General features: G+C 54.6%; 1 protein-coding gene across 3 annotated transcripts in view; it reads left to right on the forward strand.

Annotated features, from left to right (window-relative positions):
• GFRA2 (GDNF family receptor alpha 2) overlaps positions 1-18,210 on the forward strand; it is a 157,938-nt gene that overhangs the window by 101,025 nt on the left and 38,703 nt on the right. For all 3 annotated transcript variants that reach the window (XM_057490462.1, XM_057490502.1, XM_036889074.2), the window contains one exon: positions 5,666-6,020. In XM_057490462.1, coding sequence (XP_057346445.1) covers positions 5,666-6,020 — 355 coding nt within the window. The remainder of the gene's footprint in view (positions 1-5,665; positions 6,021-18,210) is intronic.

Genomic DNA, 18,210 nt, shown 5'->3' on the forward strand with positions numbered 1-18,210 from the left:
CTCCTGAGGGTGGGTTTGGTAAGTTGCACGCTGGGCATGGTGTGGGTGTGTCTTGGGGGCAGGCCGTGGGCACTCAGCTTCAAGTCACTGGCTCTCCCATGTTGGCAGGCACCTCAGAACCTCTGGGAGCTTGTGACATCCAGATTTCTGTGTGCCAAGCCACAGAGCTCTTGACTCAGCGGGTCTGGTGTGCGGCCTGTGCATCTGTGTGAACAGGCGGTTTGAGTGAGGCACAAATGCACCAAAGTTTTAGAACCCTGACTCCCAATCAGTTACTTCCTTCCCAGTGCATGTGCGCCACTGCTGGAATGGGAGATGGGCAGAGGAATACTTTAATTTTAATAGCAGTGCCTTTTAACACATAATTGAAAAGTTCAGCACTAACATAGATGTTCTCATTTAGGTTAAATCTAGGTAGGTACTGAAAAATTTAAAAAGTGAGTCAATTGAGGCAATTCAAACATTTCATGTAAGCATTAAGGGATTTAAAGAAGACAATTAATTAAATATTAGTACAGGGGGTACTGGCAGCATGGCCCAAATGACATAGATGGGGCCCGGCTGACCACAGTTTGGTAAACCCGGCTCTATACAAATGTCAGACAGATACTCTAAGGACATTGGTTTGAAGATGTGAGGACAGACAGGCATTGGCTTAGGGCAGCACCCTGGGAGGGAAGAGGAGAGGTGGGTGAGGGAGGCTGCCTGCAGCGGCCCTGCCCTCCCCAAGGAGGGGATCAGAGGGGAGGGGATGAAGAAACTGGAATGTGTCCTCAGGGCCTGGAGCTGGAGGCTTGGAAACTTCCAGGTGTGCTCACTCCCCTTCGGCAGCTGTTTAGCGTTTACTCCTTGGCCCGTTTGGGCTCTTTCCTTAAGCCTGGAAGACCCGTGTGGACAGGAGCCTGTCTGGCCTGGGATGACTTCCTAGTTTCTGAGTCCCTGGCAGGTCCTGTAAGGTCTGTGCACGGATGGGGCAGGGCAGCAAAGGACCCCTCCCTGTCCTTCGGACATTTTAGTTCAGAGGCCGAGGCCTGTGCCTGGTGAGGTGGGCCTCCTTTCCTCACTCAGAGGAGAGGCAGAGCTGAGGCCTGCTTGGGGAAGGGCCAGTGGAGAATCAGCGTGCAGGTCACTGCTATGCCTTTGCCCACCGTGGAGCCGGGGGGTCGTCCGGCCGCCCACCCTGTGTCTGCTCCAAGAGGATCTCAGGGGTATCTTCCTGGGAACTAAAGAATTGCTGTTGCTATCGCCACGTTTTTCTGTGCTTTTTCTAGGAAATTTACCAAGTTTCGGCCCAAGGGATTACATTTCCCACCCCTCTAGCAAAAGCTTCCACTATTCAAGCTCCAAATGGAAACCACTGAGGCTATAATTACCCCAGCATTGGCTCAGGGACACGCTGGGAGGAGCGGGAACCGGGCACCTGGGGAACCTGAGAGCAGCCGCAGGCCTGAATTAGCTGCTGTTCTGTTTGCGGTTGTCGCCCTGCTCCTCCCTGGGGTCCCTCTCCTTCCTCGCTCTCCTCAGCCTCGGCCCCAGGCTGCTTGGCTGTGCCCTCTGCCAGCCAGCGTCCTGACAGGTGCACTGAACGTGAGTGGGCAGCCTTGCTGGCTGGGGGAGCCGTGGAGGCCACGCCCCAGAATATATTGCCTTTGTGTACATACACAGGCTTCTGGGTCCCTTCCTGGCCCAGGCCCAGTGGGTCGGCAGCAGCTCGGGGAGCTGCTTGGGGGGTCGTGCCCACTGTGGCGACAAGCCCTTGCTCGCTCCCCTGTGGCCCTCTCTGTCCCTGTCTTTCAGTGCACTGAAGTGCTGCCAGCTCTGCCCAGCCTTTGTCTTGCTGTTGGTTCGCTCTGCCTGGGACCCCTCCTGTTGCTTCTCCTTCCTCCTGCTCACCCTGTGGGTTTCAGCAGAGATGTCACTGCTTCCATGATCTCCATCTGGGCACGATGCTTTTCTCTCTGCTCCTTACAGCACCCTGGCTTTCCCAGTGCTCAGTTCAGTATTGCCACAGATGGCTCCTTGGTCCCCACCTGTGTCTCTGGGGAAGTGCCTGGCACACAGTAGGACCTCAATAAAGATGTGTTAAATGAGTGAGCAGGAAAACAAACCTTCATTCCCCTTTTATTTTTAGAAGACAGGGTTTTCTTTCTTCCTTTCTGCCTTTGCAGGACTGACGTTGGCTAGGCAGGGTGTTGGGGGTGATGGCTGTCCCCGTCGATTGTCATTGACTTGCGCCTGTGGGCTGGGCCTCACACTGATACTCGATTAGACATGGTCTTGTACTGACTGCTATTTTGGCTCAGTGTCAGTTGGCTTCCTTAATAATATTAGCCAACACTTTTTGAGCACTTATTATGAAATAGACAGTGTTCTAAGTACATTTACTTTTTCACTCATCAAATATGTATTCAGCATCCACCATGCACCAAATGCTGGGAACTGTGGATATAGCAGTGAGCACAACCAACAAAGCCCTACCTTCATGGAGCTTATATGTGATGCAGACAAACAAATGAGTAAGAAAGCATATATTATGGCAGGCAGTGATGAGTGCTATGGGGAAAAGAGGTAAGACTCGGGGAGGAAAAGGGGTAAAACAACTGCCTGTTGTCACTGTGTGTAAGGTGGTCAGAGAAGACTCACAGACAAGGTAACATTTGAGCAGAGACCTGAAAGACATGAGGAAGAAATTTTTTGGTCATGGGGATTGGGGAGAGCTTTCCAGGCAGAGGAAACAGCAGATGCAAAGGCCCTGAGGTCAGGACATGCTCTAGACAGAACAAGGAGGCCAGTGTGACTGGAATGGAGTGAGTGACCAAGGGAAGGAGGAAGAGGTGAGGTCATATAGAGCACTACTGGCTATTAGAAATATGAGTCATATATGTAATTCTAAATTTTCTTGTAACTACATTAAAAAAACAAAAAGCAGATGAAATTGATTTTAATAATAGGTTTTATACAATGTCTCCAAAATATTACCACATCAACATGTAACTGAAGTAAAGATTATTAATGAAATGCTTTATGTTATATTTTTCTTATTAGGTTTTCAAAATCTAGTGTGTCTTTTCAAAATCTAACGAGATCAACTCATTTTGGCTAGCCACATTTCGAGTTCATTGGCCGTGTGTGGCTAGTAGCTACCGTATTGGACAGCATAGCTGCAGAGCCAAGGCCTCTGAGTGAGGGGGAAGACACTGGAAGCTTTGGGGCCCAGGAGCCCTCTCTCTCTGCGTTGGGTTCTAGAAGGTTCCCTCCAGCTGTGATGACAGTATTATTTTCAGGTGGGGGTGGGTGCTAGGACAGAGTGGGTACTGGAAAGGGGGCTCTTCCCAGCACATGGTGACAGTGGCTGGGCCCAGGTGGTGGCGGTGGTGGTGGTGAAAAGTGACTGGAGTTATCTTTGAGGTAGAACTGGCAGGTTTTTCTGATGTGGTGTGTGGACAAGAACAGAGTCAAGGAAGTGCCGGGATTTTCAGTCTGAGCTAGCAGAAGGGTGCAGTTGTTTTCAGGGCATACGGAGGACCAGGATGGGGCAGCTTGGGGGGAACACGTGGGGTTGGTTTTGGGCACATTGAGATATGGGGGTCAGCCTTCGGGTGGAGTTGGCAAGCAGGCAGTTAGACATCAGAATCTGGGGTTTGGTAGGGTAGGACTGGTTGGGGACAGATTTCAGAGTTGACAACTTATTGATGGTGTTTAAGGCCATGAAGTGAGTGGAGGGCCTTGGGGTGTGGGTGCTTATAGAGGAATGTGGGTGCTGAGCTCTGATGGAGAAGACAGAGCCCGTGAAGCAGGCTGGGAAGGAGAGGCAGGGAGCCAGCAGGAAGGCCAGCAGAGGGTGGAAGGCCATGAGGAAAGGGGGGCCCGAGGGAGCGACCCCTGCGTCTGGTGTGCTGAGAGGCTGAGCAAGAGGAAGCTCTGGGGCCCCTGACAATGGGTGGGGAGGCAAACACCGGGCCACAGTGGGTCCGGAAGAGAACGGAGGGGGAGAAAGAGACCCCTGGTATAGAGGACTTGCTTGAGGGGATTTGCTCTAAAGGGGAGCAGGAACATAGGGTGGGAGCTTTGAGGTGAGTGTATGGTCACAGGAGGTCTGGTTTACTTAGAGATGGGTGACGTCATGGTTGACATCCAGTGTTGACCACTATGCTGTCCATCTCGTGGTTTCCGAGCTGGGCTTGTGAGCTCTTTGAGAATGTGGCCTCCTCTTAAACACTTCTGTATTGAAACAGCTCCCAGCAGAGACAGGGTTGTGCAGAAGGGGATGTGATAGATGGTTAATGACCAAGAGATCAGAATCAGGGACCAGTGCCGGAGATGCTCAGGCGCCCAGACCAGCCATGGGAGGGGAGGCAGGGGGTCAGCATGCGGAGCCCCGAGTCCATCCCCCACCTTGTGATGCCTTGGGTGCAGGAGGTGGTGCTCAGTAAACGTTGAAATCATTTGTTGGGTGGATGAAGAATGAACGAAAAGGCTATGTGTTGTTCATCCATCCTAAAACCTGAGCCAATGGTTGACCTGCTGCACGTGGTGCTCATGTGATCTAGATCCCTGCTCCGGTTTGCCTCAGTATGCTGGGCGGCCTTGGGCAAAGCCCCTTGTACACCCAGCACCTCAGCTTCCTTATCTGTAAAATTAAGAGGTAGGGTTGGGGGATCTCCCATCCGGCTGTTGCAGGAGTGTCACAGAAGGCGTGTGCAGACTGGACTCTTATATCCCCGTCAGGATGGACAAGAAGTGCACCGCCAGGGGAGTCAGCTGGCTGTGGAGGGTTGGGGGTTCCCTGTGCTCTGTGGTGCCCGCAGAACAGCCAGAACCTGTGGGGTGGGGCAGCCACCACAGAGGGCACTTGCCAGCTCCCAGGACTCCTGATCTGTGCCCATGGTGTTCCGCCCCATGGGCCGTGGCTCTGACCCAATACATGGCATTAATGCCAAGGTCTGGCGTCCAGCACATCTACTCCTTGGTGGGTTATGCACTCAGCCCTGTTGGAGTTTGAGGCTGGCCTTCGGCCTCCACCTCATCTGCTGGAACTTTGTTTCTGCTGGTTGTTGACACTGTCAAGCTGCAGTGGCATGCCCTCTGTCCCCATGGGGCATTCTGAAATGTGTGGAGACAGTTTCAGTGGTCACAATGGTGCACTGAGGATGGTGCTATTTGTACCCTGGCTTCTGAAGGTTCCATAATGAGAATTGTCCTCCCTTAAATGCCAGCTGTGCCCCTGACCAGAAGCCCTGTGCAAGGCTGCTGCCACTATGAGGTCAGGCTCTGGGGTCCGCGGCCCATCTTGGTTCAGCTGTTACTGGGTGTGTAATCCTGAGCCTGTCACTTTATTTCCCCATTTCCTACATTTGAGCAGGGCCACAAACACCCAGTAGTTTGCCTTTTTGGCTTGTGATAAGCTTTAAATGAGACTTTAGATCAACAGTCATCATCATGATAACTCACCCTATGCATAGCTTACTCTACACCTGGTACTGTCCTAAGCACTGTGTGGACCTGTATATAAACATGTCGTCCTCGCTACTACCTTGGCGGCAGGGCCTGTTAAGTGAGCCCATTTCACAGCTGTGGAAACTGAGGCAGAGAGCATATGGAATGCTGGGTTATGTTCTCCCATGCCTGTGTGGGCTACTGACCTGCCCTCTCCTTCTTGCTCCAGGGACAGGGGCAGACCCCGCGGTCAGCGCCAAGAGCAACCACTGCCTGGATGCGGCCAAGGCCTGCAACCTGAACGACAACTGCAAGAAGCTGCGCTCCTCCTACATCTCCATCTGCAACCGCGAGATCTCACCCACCGAGCGCTGCAACCGCCGCAAGTGCCACAAGGCGCTGCGCCAGTTCTTCGACCGGGTGCCCAGCGAGTACACCTACCGCATGCTCTTCTGCTCCTGCCAGGACCAGGCATGTGCCGAGCGCCGCCGGCAGACCATCCTGCCCAGCTGCTCCTACGAGGACAAGGAGAAGCCCAACTGCCTGGACCTGCGCAGCTTGTGCCGGACCGACCACCTGTGCCGGTAAGAGTCCAGCCTGGTGCTGGGCGGCCGCCGGTGGGTGCTGTCCCTCCTCTGCATGTCCTGCCCACTGGATTATGATCCTGAGCCCAGCAAAGAGGGTGACTTGGATATGCACACAAGGAATTGTCATCCACCCGTCCATCCATCCACCTATCCATCCATCCATCCATCCATCCATCCATCCATCCATCCATCCATCCAGCATGGGCCTATTACCTGCCTACTTTGTGCCCTCATGCTGAGCACCACGGGGTGGTGGGAAGACAAGGTGAACAACCCAAGACACTCATCATCTAAAGTCACAGACCCTGAGAGCTGGCCTAAGAAGGCCCTTCACGGGGTTCAGTCCCACCTCTGAGGGAAGCCCCACTTCTCCCCGGTGAGGCCCCATGGCCATCAGGAAGGGGCTGTCATGAATCCAGCTGCAGCTTCTGCAGCACCGAAAGTTGAGCCTGTCTAGTGCTGGGGAGGAGTGTGGGTCTGGGGTCTGACAGTCCTGGGTCTGAATCCTGACTTTTCCACATAGAAGCTGTGTGATTTGGAGCACGTTTTAAAATTTTTCCTCAGTCACCATCCCTTCACCTGTGAAACAGGAATGAAAGTCCTCCCATAACAGGGTAATTGTGAAGATTAGATGACGTGATCACTATGTCCCACAGCTTAGCACAAAGCCTGACATAGAGTAAACGCAGCCGAGGTATTAGGAAGGTATTTTTGGTGGTGGTGACAGCGAGTGGGAATTTGCTTCTTTATAATGTGTGTGTTTTTCCTGTTTGCTGTTAAGCATTTATCAAGCTCCTGTTGCATCCAGTGCTCAGGTCTAAGGCCTGGGTGTGCAGAGGTGAGCGTGCTGCTCTCGGAGGAGCACCGAGTTCAGAAGGGGAGAGGAGCCGTTGGGCAGTGATCCCAGTGCGGCAGGGTGGGCTGCTCGTGGACTCCCCGGGGGAGGGCATGTGCCTCACGTGGGAGGCCAGGGGGGCCCTTGAACCTTGGAGAGTGAGAAGGAGAGAGCCCGGGGATGAGTCATCAGGAGAAGCCTAGGCAAAGGCAGGGCTCCCGGGGCACTGCAGGTGGTGGCTGCACAGGCAGGATGGGCCACCGGGGAGGCCAGAGTCAAGGCTGCTGGAGGCAGGGGTCCGAGAGTGCAGCTGTTCAGGGACTGCTTACCGTATACCGGGCACTGGTCTGTTATGGGTTTATCTCATTTAATCCTTGCAGCTGCTGCGAGGTGGGTATTGTTCCCACCTTTACCTGCCAAGTGAGGAAATAGGGACATGAAAATAATTTGCCTAAGGTCACAGAGCTCGAACCTGGTCTGTACGGCCTTCTTTCCCGTGTAGCTTACAGGCAGGACTAGGATAGCAGCTGGGGCATGGAGAGAAGTATGTGGTTTCAGGGATGGTTGGTGAGTGGAGGTGCCAGGACTGGGGGACTTGTTGGAAGTTCCCTGGAGCCAAAAGCCATTTCGGTTTTGTTTGCTCTGCGCCTGTCCTGCACCCGAGCCTGGCACATGGTGAGCGCTCCACAGATACTACTTGAATGGATAAGTGAATGGCGACCGCCATGTTCCCTGGTTAAGTCACTGTGGGGTGATAGAACCACTGGGTTGGTGGGCATTGGACATGCAGCCCCGAGGTGCCTGGGGGCCACTGCTGTCCCTGTGGCAAGGTCTGGGGTCATTTGGATATGTGGGCCTGGAGCTCAGTAAAAAGGCTGGGGTGGAGAAATGGGCTTAGGATTGTTGGGTGGCTCACGTGTGATGAAAGGCAAGAGTGAATGAGAGAGTGTGGGGAAGGTGGGAGAGCCCACGAGGGGATCAGGCTGGGCCCCCGCAGGTTTGGGTGTCCTCAGTGGTTGGGTGATGAGAGCAGCCACTGGTGTGGACAGTGAGGCACATCTCTGTGGGACGCCGGTTCTCAGGGAGGGTCAGGGAAGCTGGGAGCTGGAAGGATCCAGAGAGAAGGGCTCTTCAGGGAGGGCATGGCCGGGCCACAGTGCCTCCCATGGTGTGTATGTGTAAGAGCGGGTGTGAGGGTGTGAGTGCATGTGTCAGGGAGCATGTGCGAATGTGTATAGTATGTGAATCTGAGAGTGTGAAAATGTGTATGTGTGCAAGAGAGTATGAAAGTATGTGTGATAATGTGTATGAAAGTATGAGTGTGTGAATGTGTGTGAGTGTAAGTGTATGTGGGTGTGAATGTGTGGAGGTGGGAGCCCATGGCAGCAGGTCCGGGCTGGCCTGGGGGCAATGTGGAGCGGGTCAGTGCAAATGTCCTTGTTGAGAAGCCTGGCAGTGCCAGGACAGGCCGCGGAGGGAAGCGGGGGCTTCGTCCCGCCAGCCAGGGAGCCCAGGTGCTGGTGCTAAGGGGGAGGCAGGGCTCTGGCCCGGAGAAGCCGCACTGCTGGGGCTGAGAGGGCGCCCCGAGTTCGCTGCAGCTCAGAAAGCTGTGATGGGGGGTGGTGGTGAGGGTGGTGGGGTGGGCCTTTCTCTTTTGCTTACTGAAACAGATATACCTTATTGCCAACAAAAACTGATCGAGACAGTTTAAAATAAGCTCTGCGTGCAACAGGATGGTCTGCAGTGAAGCGCAGAGCCCTGAGAAGGAAGGGGCCAAAGGCCAAAGGTGAGGCGGCTCCCGAGCTGGAGCCCTTAGCCTCCCGGCAGCTGAGATGCAGCAGAAACTCGATGGGCCACATGGTCCCCGAGTACTGGAAGGGAGCACCCTCCCTCCAGATCAGGACACATTCTCTCCTGTTCAAAATGCCCACACGACCCTGCCAGGCCGCCCCGCAGTGCGGGTGGAATGACAGAATGGGCAGGAACTGGGTCTGGAAAGGAGCAGGTGGCCAGGTGCCCCGGGGGCCTGGAGGCAGGCCTCACCCAGAGGCGTCACCGGCTGCGATGAGCCCCCAGACAGGGGCAGCAAGAACACCAGCACCCCTTTGCCAGCCATGTCTGAGGAAGGACGGTGTGTGGCTCCGAAGGGCTTGGCAGTGAGAAGGGTGAGTTTGGAGCAGGGTGCTTTTAGGGGCTGGTAGAACATTTGCGTCTGTTTAAAGATCGGGAGGGGCTTTTTGTTTGTTTGTTTTTCAAGAGGTGGGGGAGCTAGCAGTAGGAGAACTGAGGGGTAAGCCTCATAGCACAGAACCAGAAAGGTGAGATACGGGGAGCAGCAGGAGAAGGAGGCATCCCTGGAGCTAAGGCTCACAGTTTCTGAGAGGCCCTGAGCCCCACAGAGGAGCACCCCACATCGGGAGGTACATTCAGACAGCAGGTCATGTGTACAAGCTCCCGGCATACCTGGATGTGGTGGGTGGGTGAGCTCCTGGTCCAGAAGTAGGGCGTCCCCCTAGCCTATCTCCCCCAGCTCCTGTCCCCACTCTGGTCTGAAGTGTGGTCCTGCGAGCGGGAGGACCGGGTGAGGGAGGGTGTGCCGTTAGGATGCTGCGCACTGGCTTGGCCTGGGGGATGGTTGCAGTGTGGCCCGGTGGTGTTTGGGGAGCTTGGCCTGTGCCTCATAGAGTCGAGACTTGAGGTGGGTGGGAGAGGTCCCTGGGGAGAGGCAGGCCAGCGGGTGGTGGGAGGGGGAAATTGCTGTGGCCTCCCTGGGGCCAAAAGCCCTGCCTTCTGTCCTTACTCTGCCTGGCTCTCCCCAGCGGTCCCCGCTGGACCATTTCACTCCTGTGCCCGTGGTTCCTCCGTGATCACACAAGGTTGCCCACTCATCTCAAGGACCCTCCCAGGCCCATGGCAGCTTTCCGGAATGCCTTCTCCCCCTACCTCTCCACCTGTGGTTATATTCCTGCAGACATGAGCTCTTGGTGCAGGACGCTAGATGTGTGGGAGGGTGGATATGAAGGACCCCTGCAGCCTGGACGGAGAGGAGCTGACTTCTTTCCACACTCTTGCAGCCTTGACTTCTTGACCCTGTGGTGCCTGGAGGACCCTGGGAGGTGATGGGTGGCTGGAGAGGGACATTCAGAGAAGAGGCAGCCCAGGCTTGGTTTCCACTATACCCGGAAGGAACATTCTCCCTTCTTTCTGTTTCTGGCCTTGGCTTCCTCCAGGTTTCTGCCCGCCAGGGTGGTACCATAGGTGGAAATCTTCACTGTGCAGTGGGCAAGCCCAGTGCCATGGAGTTTGGAGCAGGAACTGAGGACCCCTGTGCCTTCCTTTCCTGGACACTTTCATGGGCAAAGCTGGCCTCGATGGGGGTCATGGGAAAGCCTTTGTGGGCTGACCCTGGGAAGGAGGCCCTCATCCATGGGCATCTCCCAGAACATGGACCGTGTTCCATGGCTATTGAGCTCAGTCTCACTTTGCCAGGCTGCCTGGTCCTGCCTTCTGCCTAGGGAGTTGGCTCAGCTATGCCCAGGCTTCTCCCTGAGCGGATCTTGGCCCGGGATTCCCAGGGGAGCAGCTCTGCCAGAGCTGTCTCACCTGGCACTACATGAGAGCAGGTCCATCAGCCTGCTTTGTGGCACCCCCCGAGGCAGGCCACGTGCACCCCCAGGATGATAATTAACCGGCTTCGCTGTGCTGTCTTATGAAATGGCACTAATGACAAGGAGTTTGGGTTTGAAGGGCCTTCGGTTACACAAAGATCTGTCTTTGCTCAGGCCAGGGGGTCGTGGGAGGCATTTCCAATTCCTCCCCCAGTCTGTTGGACCAGGGTCAGTTTGGGGTGCGCTCTGGCTGTGGTTCCAAGTAGCCTTCAAGTTCACCCTGGGAGCCCGTGCTCTGCCTTTGGCCTTTGTCTGGTTCACATCCTGGGAGCCTGTAGGGCTGTGGATTTAAGGCCAGGAGACGCTTTTCCTTTAAAAGTGTGATACAGAGTCTGGAGAGCCCTGAGAATCTCTTGGAATTTGACTGAAATCTCTTGCTCCAGACCCCCAGTGGACCATGACCTATTTTTTTTTAACACGATCTTTTGGTTTCTACTTTTTCAGCTTTCACCCATCATCAGTATAGGGTAGGGTGTGTGTGTGTGTGTGTGTGTGTGTGTGTGAGGGGGCTTTAGGGGGATGAGGCCTCGTTGGGAAGAAGCCCTCTGAAATGCCCTGTTCCCCTTGGTCTGCCAAGAGGTTATAAATAACTCAGTCCTGGCCCTGCGCCACATCCTGGACTGTAATTTAACCTCTGGGTGCTGAGGATGTGTATAAATAGATTTCAGCCTGGGGCTCCCCTGGCTGCCTGGGCCCCTTCGTGCAGTGGACACCGTCCTTGTCCAAGAGGATCGCTGGGAAGGCAGAGGGGTTGGGGTCCCTCCCTCAAGGCTGTCCGCAGGGCCTGGGGAAGAGTCCCTTCAGCAAGCCCCTCTTGTCTAGCTTGGGGTGTATGCTGTATTTGTGGGCGGTGTGGACGGACAAGTCTCTTTGATTCTTGTCTCCTTGGGGCTGTCCATCAGCTTCTTTTGTGCTCTCCATAGCATCTGTTGGCTGGTGTTTTCTGGTTATCTCTAAATGGTAGCGAATACTTATTTGAGTAGGGGTAGGGTAGGCTGTGGGGCTTCCAAGTCTTTACTTCTTTTAAAGGAGAAAGTCTTGAATATCTCAAAATCATATATAATTTTGTATGTATATTCTAGAGAGAAACTTGTTGCTTTCATTAGATTCTCAAAGGGTTCCCTGACCTCCCCAAACTTAAGAATCTCTGCCTTCTCTAGGTGGCCAGCTTGGATTGGCTCCCTGGAGGATTGTGGACCCGCCTCTAGGCTCAGAAGCAAAGGGGTCTGTGGTTGATCAGTGATGCCTGGCACAGGCACAGGAGGGGCAGAACTGATGCCCTGCTGGACTCTAGCCCATCATTCCTGGGGCTAGTGAGTCACTTGTAGCAGGAGGAATGGCAGTCCTGGGCCTTCCCATTAGTCATTTGACAGCTGTTTATTCATCATTCACTCAGGGTCAGGCCTTGTGTTGGGATTGGAGAGCTAATGGAGAAGGTGGAGGTCCTTGTCCTCAGGGCACTTACCGTCTAGTGTCAGTACACTGTATTTATTGCTTCTGCAATGGGAATGAGTCACACAATAAACTAGATGATAACATTTCCACTCAGAGTCCCACTCTGGTACCTGCCAGGTCTTCCCTGCGTCACTCTGGTGGCACTGGAGAGCAGCCTCTCCTTGGGGGAGATGAGCTGCAGGAAGATGAACCTTGCTCAGGGGCCTGCCTGGCCTTGAGCAGCACCGAGAGCCCAACAGCCCTATCCTTCCTCAGTGCAGAGCCGTGCCTGGGACTGCCATGGGGAGAAGTTACCATTTACTGAAGAAAACCTAGCCAACAAGGTTGCCAATGGAGGGAGGCGAGAGGCTTTGGGATCAGCAGCCCTGCCAGAGACCTGGACACCCATCTCCCCCTTGGGGACTCCATGCTGGCTTCTGTTGCTGGCCTTGGTAGGGGCCATACTCACCCTTGAACTCTGGGCCAGTGCTATCCAAATGACTCATCTTGGAATTTCCTGTGGCAAGTTGAGACAAAGCTGGAATGTTGAACATTACTAAAGACTCTGGGAAAATAAATGTGGAGAGAAGTTGTTATCTAGACATGTAGTTTACAAGATATGGCTTATACATCTCCCTGCTCTGACAGAGATATCCGCACGGATGGGCAGAGTGACTTTAACCTTTACCATCTGGGCTGCTCGCTGGGCATCTGGGCTCCATAGAGCTTATACCCCAGATTGACGAGGTGCGTCCTTATCTAGAGGCTCCTGCTTGTGGAGTTCTGCACGAGAACCTACTCCATCGCTGGGTGATTGGCAGGAGGAGATGCTGCTTACGCAGAGAGAATCAGAATACAAGTCAGTAAGGTTTGTTCACACCAGAGGCAGGCATCACCTGCAACTGTTACGCGTGTTGCCTACACGGGGGGCAGGGCACCCTTCAGCTGCCCTGATCTTGCACTGTTTACCAGGCTGATCATTTCTGCTTCCACTCATGGCGTGGGCAATCTCCTTGCTAGTGTCTCAGCCTGCTGAGGCTGCTGTGACAGACCACCACAGACTGGGGTACTTCAACAACAAACATTTCTTTCCCACAGTTCTGGAAGCTGGAAGTCTGAGACAGGGCCAGCAAAACGATTGGGATCTTGGGGAGGCCTCTTTGCGGTTGTGTCCTCCGTGGCCTTCTGCGGTGGTGTGCGTGCATCGGGGGACATTTGCTGTGCCTTCCTCTTTTTATAAGGCCACTGATCCCATCGTGGGGGCTCTACTCTCATGACCTAATCACATCTCAAGGACGCCCCCTCCTAACACCATCACACGAAGGATTAGGGCTTCAGCCTATCCGTCTGGGGACACACAAACACCCGGTCCACAGCATCCAGACTTACCCTTCGTTCGAAACCTGTCTGGTCCTCATCAACCTGAGCCCTCTCCCGGGCGCTGACACTTTCTAGAACTTGTCTTTGTCCTTCATGTGGCACTGACCATGTGGCTTTCCTTTAATACTTTATCTTCCTAATTAGGTCTCTGGATTTTTATGGTCCTGTATTGCTGCCATATCGATTTACTTATTTAACAACTATTTATTGTGCACTAGCCACTGAGCTTGACACTAGACCCTCATTGGAGAACCCGACAGAGACGGTCCCCGCCCCTCGGAGCTTAGGGTCCCATGGAGGAGACAGGCAGTAATCATGTGACCTTATTCAAATGAGAATATAATTAACATATTCAAAAATGAGCAGGATGTAAAAACAGAGTATAATGGGGGAAAGGGGGGGCCCTGGTTGGACAGGGGACTAGGAAACGTTTATCTGAGGAGATGACATTTCACCAGAGACCTGAAGAATGAGGAGCAGAAGCAGGGCAGATGGGAGAAAGAATTTTTCGTGTGGAGGAATCGCACGTGCACATGTTTGGGGAGGGAAGGAACTTGGCGTTTCTGGGGAGGTGGGAGGTGGCTGGTGTGCCTGGAGCAGAGGGGACTCGGGGAGTGTGAGAGGAGGTGGGGGCAGGCCAGGCCACACAGCGCCTCGTGGGCCACAGCAAGGAGTTCAGATCGATTCTGAATGCAGTGAGAAGGAAGCTTTAAAGCCAACTAGTGACATTATTAAAATCGTGAAAAGGTAAGTCTGGCTCCTGTGTGGAGAATTAAGGGAGGAGGCCAGAATGACCTCGAGAGATGGGGAAGAGGTTGTTTTAGTATCACGAGTTCAGAGATGATGGCCCTTGGGCCAGGGGGGTGGCCATGTGCAGACAGGGAAGTGGGGAAACTGGAGATGTTTCAGAGATGGGTATGGTGTACACTGATGTGGGAGTCGGAGGCCGAGGAACTCAGGGACGACGCGCCAGCTCCTGGGCAGCCTGGGCGGTGAAGGGGCCATTTTCTGAGGAGGCAGTAAATCAGGAATTTCATTTTAGGCAGGTTGATTTTGAGATGGCTTTGAGGCCTTCCTACCTGGAGCTAGAGAGAGGGGTCGTTAGCATAGTTACGGTGTATAAGGCTGAGGGAGCAGGTGGGACCTGCTAGGGAGAGGCTGGCATGGGAGGAGGCGCTGGGAATGGGCCTGGCCCTGTAAGTGCCTGGTAAGTATTTGGTGTTGTTGTGGTGCCCCAGGCATCAAAAAGAGAACTTTGGAAAAGAGGGAGTGGACAGCTGTGCCAGATGTTGAGAGGTTCGGAAAGATAGCCATCGGATTGGGGAAAGTGGAGCGTACTGGTGCAGCCCTTCTGATGAAGTGGTGATGGCACAAAGCTGAGCAGAGCTAGAGATGTGTTTGTCAGTTGGTTGGCTGGAGCTTCCTGGGGAAGCTGGTCCTGGGGAGGGAATGCCTCAGTGCGGCGCAGTGGTCCGTCTGCCCCTTGCATGGAGACATGGCCAAGGCGACCCCAACCCTGCCGGTGCTTTGGGAAGCGTGGGGTGGGGTCACTGCCACTGGGGCCAGTCCAGGTGCTCCGTCCTGGGCCTCAGCAGGTCTTTGGTCCACACTCTCCACCAGGGTCAGTCTGCTCAGCCCTGGGGACAGCCAAGTGTGGGCCACGTGTGCCTGCTGGTCTGAGATGCAGACCCATACGCTGCAGGTGATCAGGACCCCAAGCATCTCCATCGCCCATGTCTTCCCTGGGCTCCGAGGGGCCAAGCCATGGCTCCACTGGCTCAGCTCCTCCAGCCACAGCCACGAGAGTCCCTTAAATGCGGGCAGAGACCTTTCTTTGAGTTCTCTGTTCTTCTGAGCCACTTCGATGGCCAATCGCCCAGCGAAGACAGCCTGGGCTGCACAGAGGGGCCTTGCTTCTCAGCTTCTCCATCAGGCAGGCCCACGGGACAACCTGAGGTGGCTGGGGGAGATGCCCCGGGTCCTGTGCCCTGGGGTTCCTCTCCCCAGGCTTTCCCACGGCCACGCAGGACGTGCTGTCTTCCAGGAGCAGGATCCACGGAGGTGAGGGAGCCCTGCTCCTCCTTTTACGCAGTGTGAGCCTGGTGTCCGGGCCAAGCTGTCACCGCAGGGCCCTTCGCGGGCCTCTCCTGGAAGGATCAGAGGCCTCACGCTGGGAGCCCTGTTATCCCGGGGTCTCTCGGACCACCATTGTCCCTTCCCGCTGGGGGACAGGCAGGACACTGAGTCAAGCACTAAGGGACAGGGAGATGCTTGCTCTTCATACAGAGCAGGAGGGCGATTTGGGGGCAGCTGCTCACACCCTGCCTGGCCTGGCGGGCGTCCTCCTGAGCATGTGACTTCTCCAGCACTTGGCCCACAGGCAGCTCTCTGAGCACCACAATGTGCTCAGGAAAAGACTCCCCAGATGTGTTTTTCAAAGGGTGGCTGGAGAGGCTAGAGCCCCAGCCCGTCTTCAGGCCCTTAACCTCAGCAGGTACATGAGCTGGGGCAGGGTCTTTAGCATCCGGAGGCCTCTGTGCTCCTTGTCAAAATATGGACAGGAACACTACCCTGAAGCTTGGTGACCCATTCTGTAAGGGCTGTGGCAGAGCTCGGCGTCCCAGATGCCTGCCCTGAGCCACCCACAGGCTGGACTGGCCGTGAGGTGCAGGGCTGGCCCTGCTGGGGCTGGCTGGGGCCAGCGGGAAGGCAGTGTGGGGGTGCTATCTGAGCCGAGCTGCTGGCGGATCAGGCCTGTGCTATGGGGCGGCCCTCTGGTCCTGGTAGGGGGGCTGTGGGTGTTACAAAGGGGAGGCCCAAAGGGGGCAGGGGGTGTCAGCTCACAAAAGCTTTCTTCATTTTGCCAAGGAGTTTGACTTCATTCAGAAGACAATGGGGAGCCACGAAGTATTTTAAGCAATAGAGTGACATGATCCATTGGTATTTTATCAAGATCCCTTGGGCGGCTCTGTGCACAATGTTCAGAGGAGAGCAGGGCTGGAGATGGGGGCCCCGCTGGGGACCACATTGTGATGGGGCCTGACATCAGCCCATGGCAGAGGTTGAGTCAGGAGGGACTGCACTGGAGACTTGCTTCAAAGACCCTCAGAGGTCGGTTCCTGGGCACTTAGAGGATGCAGCCTGTGAGGAGGGGGAGGACTCCAGGATGCCGCCGAGGTCTCTGGCCTGGTGGCTGGTTCAGCCAGTACCTGAGAGGAAGAGAGGAGGAGGTCTGGGTGTAGAGGGAAGGTATTTGGGTTTCAAGCCTGTTGTGTGAAAGCCTTTGGAACATGCAAGTGGAAATGTCAGCGAAGTATCTGTGTATGTGGGAGTTCAGGAGAGAGGCTGGGGTTTGAGATCGAGATTATGGGATTAAGTGAAATAATGCAGGAAACGCAGCGAGCATAGGGCCTGGCACACAGGCATATGGCCGACATTAGCTCCTTCAAAGAGCTCGTAAGCTCGTTTGGGAAGTCAAGGCTCACATGTGTGGAAACATTAAATACGAAGAGGCAGCCCTGCTTAATTAAGTGTTGTAAGGATTAAACCGCTTGCTGTAGGCGAGGGGAGAAGGGGAGCAGTGTGGCTGGAGGAGCCGTGGAAGTGGCTTGGAGTCTGGGTCCTGTCGCTGGGGTGGGGAGGAGGGCAGGATGCACGGGGGTGGGGGGGTTGGGGGGCAGCGGCTTCCGGGACCAGGGGACAGCGGGGAGCAGCAGGGCTGGGCGTGTCCCAGGCAGGGAGGGAGGTCTGCTCGGAGCAGAAGATGCGTGTTCAGGGCGGAGTGTGTGAGAGAGAGAGAGAGAGAGAGAGGGAGAGCAACTCCAGCAGGCTCAGTGTTCTCCAAATTTGTTGCTCCAAAAGAGGAAGATACAGAATCAGGTGAAAAAAGTCCTGGATTAGGAGTTAAGCTAAATCCTAAAGCGACCGTAGTCCTAAGGCTGCCTCCCCTGGTACTGAACTCTGTGATTTGGTTCACCTGGAATGGGCCGCCTTGTTAGGTGGTGCGACCCCCATCCCTAGGGGTGCCAAGCAGGGGCTGGAGGCCCCTTGCCAGGCCTCAGCTGAGTGTCAGGTTAGTTGGGGTCATTAGGTCCCTTCGAGCAGGCCTAACAGGGTCTCCCGTCAAGTGAAGGGAATGGATCACAGGATCCAGGATGCCTCCTCTTCTCCTGCTCCCGCCCCCTCCCCTTTCTCTCTCTTTCTTTCTTCCTAATTTTCAAAATGAAATTTGCTTTATTATTTCTGCTGATGATACAGGCGACATGCACTCACTATAGTATAATTCAGGCACAACAGGAGACTAAGGAGAACCATCTGCAGTTCCGGCACCCTGAATAAGCCACAGCTGACCTGCTGGAGACTACAGACTTCCAGACTTTTCCAATGTGCATACACATATTTTAACACACGTACACGCTATTTTGTAAGCTACTTTTTTCTTTAAATGTATTGTTAACATTTCCGTTTTGTTAGTCAGGACCCTGACTCCATGCTATGCCATAATGTCTCTTTACTATGTACAGGTTTACTGGTTTTAATGGAGGTCTTAATGTTCCCTGCGGCTTTGTGTCCCATAGAACACATGCGTGGCTTGTCTTTTTACCTTTGTCCATTCCTGCTTATCATGTACGAAACTTGTGTCCAGATTGCAGCTACCACATGGTCAGGGACAGCACGTTCTAGGCCCTCAGAGGGAAGGGGATGTCCAGGCAGTAAGACTCTCAGAGGGCACTGGATCCCCAGTGGGGACTGCCTCCAGGTGAAGGGGACTTTGGGCTGGGATGAAGCAGCGTCTTCACAGTAGGTGGGAGGGCGTCTGCACAATTTCCATTTGTGTGGTTGGGTCATTCTCCGCTGGAGTAGGTCCTTG

Source organism: Manis pentadactyla, chromosome 1 (assembly GCF_030020395.1).
Source record: "Manis pentadactyla isolate mManPen7 chromosome 1, mManPen7.hap1, whole genome shotgun sequence".
Lineage (NCBI taxonomy): Eukaryota > Metazoa > Chordata > Mammalia > Pholidota > Manidae > Manis > Manis pentadactyla.